The sequence below is a fragment of the Callospermophilus lateralis genome, chromosome 2 (genome assembly GCF_048772815.1).
Source record: "Callospermophilus lateralis isolate mCalLat2 chromosome 2, mCalLat2.hap1, whole genome shotgun sequence".
In the NCBI taxonomy this organism is placed as follows: domain Eukaryota; kingdom Metazoa; phylum Chordata; class Mammalia; order Rodentia; family Sciuridae; genus Callospermophilus; species Callospermophilus lateralis.
The window spans coordinates 84,496,478-84,507,282 of NC_135306.1; the positions used below are offsets into that span (position 1 = coordinate 84,496,478).

Here is a 10,805-nt window from a genome sequence, read left to right on the forward strand (position 1 = left end):
GCTTCTCTGTTCCTTTTTTAAATATTTCAGTAGATTCTCATGTAATCTTCTTGTTCTTAAGTAATTATTTTTCTTTTGAACCCTGTAGCACTTTACCACTGAGCTACACCCCTCAGCCTATTTTATTGTTTTATTTTGAAACAGAGTATGGCTAAATTGCTGAGTCTCATGAGTTGCTGAAGCTAGCCTTTGAATTTAGGATCATCCTGCTGCATTCTGCCTCAGGCTTCTAAGTCACTGGGATAACAGGTATGTGCCAACATGCCTAGCTTCATAAATAATTTTTTTTCATAAGTAATTTTTGAAAATGCAGTTTTCTTTAAAAATATTTTTCATTAGTGCCTTATAGTTATACATAACATTGTGGTTCATTTTTTAAACGTTTTTTTTTCAGTTGTTGATAGACCTCTTTACTTTATTCATTTATTTATATTCTGTGCTGAGAATTGAACCCAGTGCCTCACACCTGCTAGGCAAGTGTTCTGCCACTGAGCTACAATCTCAGCCCTCATTTTGACGTAATTTTACAAGTATAAAATATAAGTTGCTGTAATTCAATCCCCAGTACTTTACTTTTTCTTCTCTCCTCCCTTGCTTTGTTCCCTTTCCTCTACACTGCAGACCTTTCTTCTATACAGTTTTTTTTAAATTAGTACATTATGGATATACATTTATTAATTCTTGGTACAATTTCCTGAACTTTAGGGATCCTATTGAGAAAGTTGTTGCCTAGGCCTGTGTGTTGGAGTGTTGAGCCAACACATTTTCTTCTAGCAGTGCCAGAGTTTCTGGTCTACTTCTTAGGTCTTTGATCCGCTTTGATCCAGTTTCATTTTTCTACATATGGCTCTCCATTTGTTCAAAAGACTATCTTTTCTTCAGGGTATGTTTTTGGCAATTTTGTCAAGTATGAGATGACTGTATGTGTATTTGTCTCTGTGTCTTCTATTATCTTTCATTGATCTTCGTGTCTGTTTTGGTGCCAATACTATGCTTTTTTATTACTATAACTCTAGTATAATTTGAAATATGATATTATGATGCCTCCAACATTGCTCTTGCTCAGGATTGCTTTGGCTATTCTGGGTCGCCTGAACTTTCTAATAAATTTTAGAACTCTTTCTTCAAGTTCTTTTCAGTAGTGAGGACTGAACAAAGGCGCTCTATCACTAAGTTACAAACTCAGCTCTTTTTTGAGTTGTATTTTGAGACTGTGGGGGGGTCATTCTTTTTTAAATTTTTAAAAAATTTTTGTTCTTAAAGTTATACATGACAGTAAAGTATAATTTGACTTATTTATACAAACATGGAGTCCATCTTATTCTAATTAGGATCCCAGTCTTGTGCTTGTACATGATGTAGGAATTCACTATAGTGTACTAATTTAATTTTTTAAAAATTAGTTCTTATCAGTTATACATGATAGTAGAAATCTCTTTGATTCATTGTACAAAAATGGAGCAGAAAGTTTTACTTCTCTGGTTGTACATGAAGTAGAGTCACAGCATTAGTGCAATCATACATGTACCTAGAGTAATGATTCAAACTGTGGTGTATTCATATATGTACATAAGAAAGTTAGGTCCGAATAATTTCACCATCTTTCCTGCTTCTGTCCTCCCTCCCTTCCCTTAATTCCCCTGAGACAGTATCTTACTAGTTGCTGAGGGTCTTGCTACGTTGCTGAGGCTCATCTTGAATTTGTGATCCTTCTGCCTCAGCCTCCCGAATTCGGGAGGTTACAGGCATGCACCACCACATCAGATTATTTTTTCTAGTTCTGTAAGAAATGTCATTGGTATTTTGATGGGAACTGATTGAATCTTCATGTTTTTGTTAGTATTGCCATTTTGATGGTCATGCAGTATTAATAATCCTGCCTATCTAAGAACGTGGGATGTCTTTCCATCTTCTAATGTCTTCTTCAATTTCTTTCTTCAGTGTTAATTTATTTTGCAGCAGATTTATTGGAGTATAGGGAAACGATTTATATATTTATCTTGTACCCTGCTACTTTGTCAGCTTAAGAAGACTTCTGGTGGAGTTTTTTTGGGTCTTCTAAATAATGGGATCATCTCATCAGCAAATTGATAATTTGTCATCTTATTTTCCTATTTATATCCCTTTAATTTCGTTCTCTTGTCTGATCATTCTGGCTAGAGTTTTAAGGATTATGTTGAATAGGAGTGGTGAGAATGGATATTCTTGTCTTGTTCCTGTTTTAGAAAAAATGCTTTTTTTCTTTGTTCAGAATGATGTTAGCTTTGTGTTTGTTATATGTAGTCCTATAATGTTGAGGTAAGTTTTTTCTATCCCTACTTTCTCTAGTTTTAAACATGAATGGGTGCTATACTTAATTCTTCTAATGCTTTTCCTGTATCTATTGAGATGATAATGTGATTCTTCTAATTATTATTTTGTGGTAAATTATGTTGATTTGCATATGGTGAAATAACCTTGCATCCCTAGGATGAAATTCATTCTTAACATAATTTTTAAAATTAGTTCTTTACAATTTTTTTGTTTATACAAGGTTCAGGATTCAGAAATTCATAGTGATTACTTTATCTGAATCGGGAATTGGGAATCTAAGAAGGTATCTATAATAATTTACAAGGAGTAAAATGTAGGGAAAGGAGAAATTTATTACAGTTATTTGGCTGGGGATGTAGCCCAATGGTAGAGTGCATGCTTATTATGTGCAAGTCCCTTGGTTAAATTCCTAGCCCCACGAAACAAATAAGGCTGTCACTAGATAGAAGGAAAAACAACCTTTTAAAATTTGGTATGATTGCTTTATAACATCATTTCCAAGATTTAGCTTGAACTGAAAATCTATATCTTGTCTAGTTTGCTTTATTGTTTCTAAAGAGTTATTCCATTCTATCATTACATGGTTCCTAGCAAAATATCTATTTTTGATGTATGGTATTGTATAATATCTAGTCATACAATGTCTAGTATTATACGATTTCTCTGTTTTTGATAAACAGAATCAATGTTTATTTGAGTGAAACGGTAGTAAAAGAAAGGAAGCAACATTGCCCTTCTCCTTAGGATACAAACAACAACAAAATATCAAAGGTAATGAATGTGATCTTTTACTGTGAATTAAATATGAAGCCTGTGAATGAAAATGTGTTCTGCCTATGGGAAAAGGTATCAGTCACAGAGCAAAGGAATTATGCAAATATATATTCTCTTCATTTATTCCTTTTGTTCATTTATTTCATAAATATTTATTAAGTGCTTGTCATATGTATGCCAGGCTTTACTCTGTTTAAGTGGGGGTAAATTCAGTGAACAAAACGGGAAAGAACTAGGTGTGTGGTGCAATGCCTATAATCCCAGTGACAAAGGAGGCTGAGGAAGTTCAAAGCCAGCCTTGGCAATTTAGAGAAACCCTGTCTCAAAAAATAAAAAAGGCTGGGGATGTGGCCAAGTGGTTAAGCACCGCTGGATTGAATCCCTGGTAAAAACAAACAAATCAGGAAAGACTAAAAGATAAAAATTTTTGCCTTTCTGTAGGTTGCATTCCAGCAGGGATAGGGAAAATCCAGCAATGAATAGAAAGCTTAACAAATAAGCCAATTAGATGGTAGGAAAGGAGATGATGAGTACTGGGGAATGAACAGAGCAGGATAGGGGACATCAGGACCACTGCACACATGTGCAACTCTGGGTGTTGGGGGAATGGGATGTGGGGTTAGGAACCATTGAAGGTTTTTAAACTGCTCAAGATGCAAGTGCATAGATCTGGCCAGGTGTCCCTCTTGAGGTTAAAAAAACGAACAAGTGACAAGCCCACCCCTTTGTTCTCCCCATTTCTTTCTTTTCCTTCTTTTTACCTTGTTTCTTCTATTAATTGATATTTACCCTTCCTTCCTTCCTCAAATGATTTCCTTATAATTTTTCTTTCTTTTGCGCTCTTTCTCCCTTTCTTTCTTTCTTTGCTTCCTTCCTTCCTTCTTACTTAAACCTAGGGCCTCACAAACATGCTACTACTGAGCTGCACCCCCTAGTCCGCCCCTTGTATTTCATTGTCATTATACCTTCTTGAGTGTCTGAATTAGTTTTTTTTTTTTTTTTTTTTTTTGGTATTGGGGATTGAACACAGATGTACTTTTTAATTTTTTATTTTGAGACAGGATCTTGCTAAGTTGCTGAGGCTGGCTTTGAACTTGCAATCCCCTGCCACAGCCTCTGGAAACACTGGGATTATAGGCATGCACCAACATGCTCAGGTGTATTAGTCTATTTTCTATTACATAAAAAAATCACTGAGTCTGTGTTACTTGTAAATAAAGGAGGTTTATTTAGCTCACAGTTCTGGTGGCTGGAGGGTCCAAACAGCATGGTGCCAGTCTCTTGGCAAGGACCTCCTAGCTATGTCACAACATTGTAGAGAAAGGAAAATGGAACCTTCTGTAAGCACAAGAGATTACATGGAAAGATAGGAAATCAGATTTTGGGGTCAGATTTATCCTTTTTATAATAACTTTTATAATGATAATCTCACAAAAACTGGTCTTTTGTGAGAACTATATTAATATCTTCTAAGGATGATGACCTAATAATCTCCCATAAGGTCCCACCTCTTAAAAGTTCCCTCCACCTCTCAATATTGCCATACAAGAGATCATGCTTTCATTACATGAGACTTTGAGGAACATACTCAAACCATATCCCAGTCTCTTACTCTAGCATTATATGGCTTTCCCTCTCTTTCTCTCATCTTTAACCCACTGTTTAATTTCTTTAGTGTCTATCTTTTTGCCCTTATCATTTATACCCCTATCTCATTCCCTTTCTCTTTCTTTTGACTTTCTCTCCTTTCTCTAGTTTCTTCTCCCTGCTCCCAACTTGCCACACTTGAAAGAAGGAATATAACCTTGCCAAAGATCTGAAGACATGACTGTATAGAATGGGAAAATGGAAGCCTCCTTTGTGAGGCCAAATGGACCAAAAGGTCACTAATAAAACCAAGCCTTAATGCCTGTATTGTTTTCAAGACAATGTGAAATACGGGTATGGTGGATTTTTTGAAGTATGGTTTTACTAAGAATTTTACTTAATCCATATCAAAGAAATAAGACTATGATAGGTGTCTAAGTTTCCAAGAGTTTATTTTATAGTAAAATATGCTGTGTCCCAAGATAAACAAGCAAATTTTGTTTTTACTGAGCTCTGAATTCTCTTTTATGTCCATGAGATGGCAGTAGAGCAAACGAAAAACATTAAAAGCCTCTATCTCTTTATTTCAGAGACTTGGTGAATTTTCCCACAAAGCTGCAATGAAGACAGAGGGAGAACAAAATCTATATAAAGAGAAATTACAAGAAGGTGTGATATAACACTCGAACATATATACTCATTTTGACAAAACATATTTGGAGCTGTCTTTCTCTGCATTTGAGTCTTTACAAGATAAAAGTACATACCTTTAGGGAACTATTAGGGAACTATTAACTCTAAATCCCAATACATGAAGTTAACTTTAATTGGCAAAAAATTAATTTGACATTATTATTAAAAATATCTTTTGGGTTTGTTCATTTTTTTTCTTTCTTTTCTTCCTTTCTTTTTTTACTTGTGGTTCTGGGAACTGAACCCAGGGCCTTTCTCTTGCTAATCATGTATTTTACTACTGATTACACTTCAGCCCAATTTTCAAGTGTCATTTAATTGATTTATTCAAGATTAGTTATGTCTCAGAGGACATTTAATTTGAAAATTAGAAATCCTGAGAAAGTTCGCTCTTTAGTAGATTTTGAATAGTTTAGCAAGAAATTTAAGGGCAATTTTCTCAAGATTCTCAAATACAATAACAAATAATGACTATGGGGAGGGAGATATAAAGCACATGTGTAAAACCATTAACAATTGGTGTAGTTCAGTGGAAGTCATGTGGTATTTGTTATACTGTTCTTGTATATTTTCCATAGTTTAAAAATGTTTCAACTAATAAAAATTTTAAAAATGTTTCATATTAAAAACTAGAAAAGCAAAAAATGTTATCACATAACTTACACATAAGAGATTGTGTCATAACTCATGCATAGTAGATTCATAGAAGGGATTATTATGCAGCATAACCACAACTATAATAAATATACCAAACATATCAGTCTAAGAAGTTTTGGATGAGACCTACTATTCTAGCAAATTAAGGCCTAGTCTCTACCATGGTTGGACCCCAGACTGTTATTCATTTAACACATACTTATTTAACAATTACTGAATATGAGACTCTTTTCAGGGCTTATAGTAACCAATATTGTAGACAAAATTTCTGCCCTCCTGGAGCTAGGAAAGACAGAAAAAAGCAAATACCCATACCATTGATTGTGTAATGGTAAGTACTAGAAAGAAAATGAAAATTACTGTTACTTTGATAGGGTAGTCAGAGTAGGCCGGCCTCTCAAGAGGTGATGTTGGAGTAAAAGCCTGAGCAAACCAGGTGTGAGCTCTGTGCATCTGGAGAGAAGTTTCTATGCAAAGACTATGAGTCAGGTGGATAAGCAGCCAATATGACTTAATGAAATGAAGGATAGGAATCAGCTAGAAGATGAGACTAGGCAGGTACTAGGGCCAGATCATGGTCTGGCCTTATGAACCAGTAAGTGAACAGACATTGAGGAGAAAAGATCTTAATAGCCAATGTAATATTATCAAAATCTTTGTTCAGAAAACAGTTTGGTATTTTCTCAAAATGTGGAACATAGGATTATCATATTACCCAGCAGTTCTACTTCTAGGTATGTATTCAAAATAATTGAAAGCAGAGTCCCAAAGAGAGATTTGCATACCCATAATCAGAACAGTATTATTCACAATGGCTGCAAGGTGAAGCAAATTAAGTGTTCATTGACAAATCAATAGATAAGTAAAATGTGATATGTACACATACTTGGAATATTATTGAATTTTAAGAAGGAATAAAATTTTGATACATGTTACAACATGGATGAAACTTTAAAAGTGTTATACTAAGTGAAATAAGCAGGACACAAAAGAAAAAATACTGTATGATTCTGCTTATATGAGATACTCAGAATAGACAAATTTTCAGAGAAGAAAAGTAGAACAGAGGTTACCAGGGTCTAAGGAGAGTGAGTAATGGGGAGTTATTTTTTAATGTGTATGGAGTTTCTGTTTGGAATTATGAAAAAGTTCTGGAAATGGTTAGTGGTGATAGTTGCACAATATTATGAATATACTGAATGCCACTGAGCTGTACAATTAAAATGGTTAAAATGGCAAAGTTTATATTATACATATTTTAGTACAATCAAAAAACTTTCTTTATTTCTTCATTATTCCTATTATTTACTTTATCCTCTCAAGTAACTATTTACAAGGACAAGGACTTTAAGATATGGATACTTTCTAGTAGTATTTTTTTTTTATACTGGGAATTAAACCCAGGGACACTTTACTACTGAGCCACATTCTTAGCCTTTTTTATTTTTTTGAGACAAGATCTTGTTAAGTTGCTGTAACAAGCCTCAAACTTGTAATCCTCATGCCTTAGCCTCTTCAGTTGCTGGGATTAAATGCATGTGCCCCTGCACCTGGCTTTTCCAGTATTATTGACCATCAATTTTTACTATCTTTTCTCCTTTTTCCCTATATTATGTATGAAACAAAGACACACATATATACACATACCCAACTAAATTGCTTTATTTATAGTAATTATCAATTTTTTTTTGTACTGGGGATTAAATCCTTGATAAGTTGCTGAGGGCCTCCCTAAGTTGTTGAGGCTAGCCTTGAACTTGTGATCTTCCTGCCTCGGCTACCCCACTAACCCAGTTACTGGGATTACATGTTAAATGAAATAGTGAGCTATAAAATTTTATATGGAATAGGATCTTATAAGAGTTGGAATAAAAAACACAAGCTCCATAAACTAAAAATTAATTTACTGAGATGTTAATGGTGTTCATCTATGGATGCTAGCCTTATGCATATTTATTTTCATTATTATTTTTATATATTTTCATTTTCTTCCAATTATTATCTTTAAAAATTTTTAAAGAAGAATTTGAAAGACTAGTATAATGATTATCCATGCACCTAGTTGGATTCAACAATTGCTTGTTTTCCCATATATGATCTATTATCTATTTTATCTATATATCTGCATCAGAAGTTAATAAGTTTTGTCGCAAGGCCATATCTGGCCCATCATCTGTTTTTTCACAGCTCTGAATTAAGGAATGTTTTTTCATTTTTCAAATAGCAGTATTTTAATTGGCTATATGCATAACATACAAAGTATCTTTGATTTTGCCTCTTGGTCTGCAAAACCTAAAACTTCATCATCTAACCCTGTGTAAAAAAAAAAAATTAAAAAAAAAAAAACAAAACAAAACAATTCCAGCTGGGTGCAGTAGCACTTTTCTATAATCTCAGTGCCCCAGGAGGCTAAGGAAGGAGGATCACTGAAAGAACTGAAACCGAGACATGGAGTTACCCATTGGAGAAGTCCGTTTATTCCAGTACAGCAGAGCCTTTTATCCAGGGTAGGTGGAGCCCCTTAGGACAGGGGGCAAATTCTCATTGGATTACAGTCATTAGACTGGTTTTGTCAGTCACCCATTGGTGACTTATTGGTGCCTTAATATGCATAAAGTGGGAAACGGACCCAGAAGAGAAGCCTAGTCAGCACCATCTTGGGGCAGGTAACCCAATATTTTCCCCTTTTTAGTTTAATAATGGATGTAGGGTCGGCGTTCCTTCTGACTGCTTCCTGCTGAGCAGGGGCGTTGCCAGGAAGGGGCGGGGAGAACACTGGATAACCCTGATGTTAATCCCCAAAGCAGCACAGGAAAACTAAAGACTTCTGATGGGGCCAGCTCCAAAAAAGTACCCTGAAACCATAGGTCCTGGATCGTGTCCCACTAATCTTTCTCAGTGTTCATGGCGAAGGGCATCCAAAAAGGTTTTCCATGGATCTGCCATTTAGCAGGCCATGAGTGGTGGAAGACTGATCAGGATCTTCTGAGGCCAGTAGTTGGTAATTCCTAAGAAGGAGCTGCTTAAAAGATTGGTTAGAGATTTTTGCTATTTGACTTTGAGCAAATTTAATCATGCAAGGGAGAAAGAGGCAGGCCAACAGAATAATGGAGAGCGGTTCAATTATTGGCCACATCCATGTCAAGAGGGGTGACTGGAGCCAGAAGGAAAAAGGAGAGGTTTGGGATGTCTTCCATAAGCCTGCTGCCAGATCATTAAGTTTATTGATGTTTTGTTAAGTATCCCTTAGGATCTGGAGCCAAGAGTAAGACATTGTGGGTGAAGAAGAGGCTGAAGAGGAAGAGGAGTCTTGAATCGAGAAACTTGAGATAGAAGAAGGCGGTGACCCCTGCAGCCCATTGTGGGTCCCATGGGTCCTTGATGGTGATGTTATATTTTTGAATCTGACTAACATAGGAGAATATTCCCATGTTTAATTGGCCTGAATATGGACATCCTCCATATACCTCTGGCCACCAACGGCATTGTTCATCCCATTGATCATATAGGAAACAAAGATATGACCTCGAGGACTGCTGAATAGGTTTTGTTGAGGCAGGTAAGGATAAGTACTCAATGTCAGAGCAACCATGCTGGGGCAGTCTGCCGTTGCGGTTAGGGCTGTAGTTTTAGTATTTTTTTCAGTATAGGTTTGTCTAGCCTTAAATCTCCAGACATAAGGGGAAGAAGAGACCATAAGAATAAGGCTTATGAGAGTTAAGAAAAGGAGCGGCTTAGAAACCCAGGGGTTCATTTTCCAGTATGGGTTCAAGAAGCGCGACCCAAGACAGATGGAGCTGAGACTGCTCCGCATGCAAATGAATCGTAGGTCAGCTTGAGCCTGGAAATATGAATCCAAGGAGTTAATTGGTTATTAGGGAGTGCTAGCCTGGGTGCAGATGGAATACATTATACAACTTGTGTTGGACCTTCCCACGTCTGTAGTAGGGGACCCTTGTCTCCTGGCTGATTAAAGAGGGCAGATTGGCCAGGCGACATGGAGAGAGGGATCTGGGAGGCTTCCAGATCTGGAAGAAGCCAGTCTTGATGTTTCCAGATCTCAGCACGAGATGAGAAAGAAGTGGTGACGCGTAGCGACTGGGAATGGGCCAAGATGATGGGGTAAGGCCCAGAGGAAGGATTGGGCATCCATACATGACCTCAAAGGGAGAGAGAGATGAGGTCTTCTTAGGCAGGGCTCGCAGATGGAGAAGGGCTAAAGGAAGTAGTTTAGTCCTTTAAGTCGATGACAGAACAGTGGGTGGTTATGGCAGGAATTTGTGACAAAAGGGTAAAGGGGTTGGGAACCAGCGGGTGGATGGGTTTAATAGTGGAATTAATGAGGTGAAGATTTTGAACCATGCAGTAAGTGCCATTAGGCTTTTTTACTGCCAATATGGGGGTGTTGAATGATGAATGTGTGGGCCTAATGTATCCTTATTAGTCTTTTATGATTGGCTCTAGAGCTGTTGTAGATAAAGGATATTGGGGCTGGCTGGGGAAGTAGGAGGGATCCTTAAGTTGCGCCAAAATGGGTGGACAATTTACCCTGGATGGACTTTGAATGTCCCATATTATGGGATCCACCAGTTGTACAGGTGTAGGAAAATGTCTTTCAGAGTGGGCTTCTATTGATGTATCACATTGAGAGCAGAAGGGGAGCATAAAATCTTCAGGCAGAAGTGCTAAAAGGAAGGAGAGCGTGGATGAGATTGGCAATTGGATGGAGAGTGTAGCTCGGAGAGTGGAAAGAATATCTTCCCAGAAGGGGTCAAGACATT

The 10,805-nt window shown here is 36.7% G+C and overlaps 1 protein-coding gene across 1 annotated transcript in view; it reads left to right on the top strand.

The window, feature by feature from the left end:
* The window catches only part of LOC143386515 (uncharacterized), a 31,148-nt gene extending 21,739 nt beyond the window's left edge, over positions 1-9,409 (top strand). The window contains exons 4-5 of the mRNA XM_077108133.1: positions 5,265-5,343; positions 9,265-9,409. Of these exons, the coding sequence (XP_076964248.1) occupies positions 5,265-5,343; positions 9,265-9,293 (108 nt within the window). The 3' untranslated portion in view covers positions 9,294-9,409. The remainder of the gene's footprint in view (positions 1-5,264; positions 5,344-9,264) is intronic.
* The last annotated feature ends 1,396 nt before the right edge of the window (positions 9,410-10,805 follow it).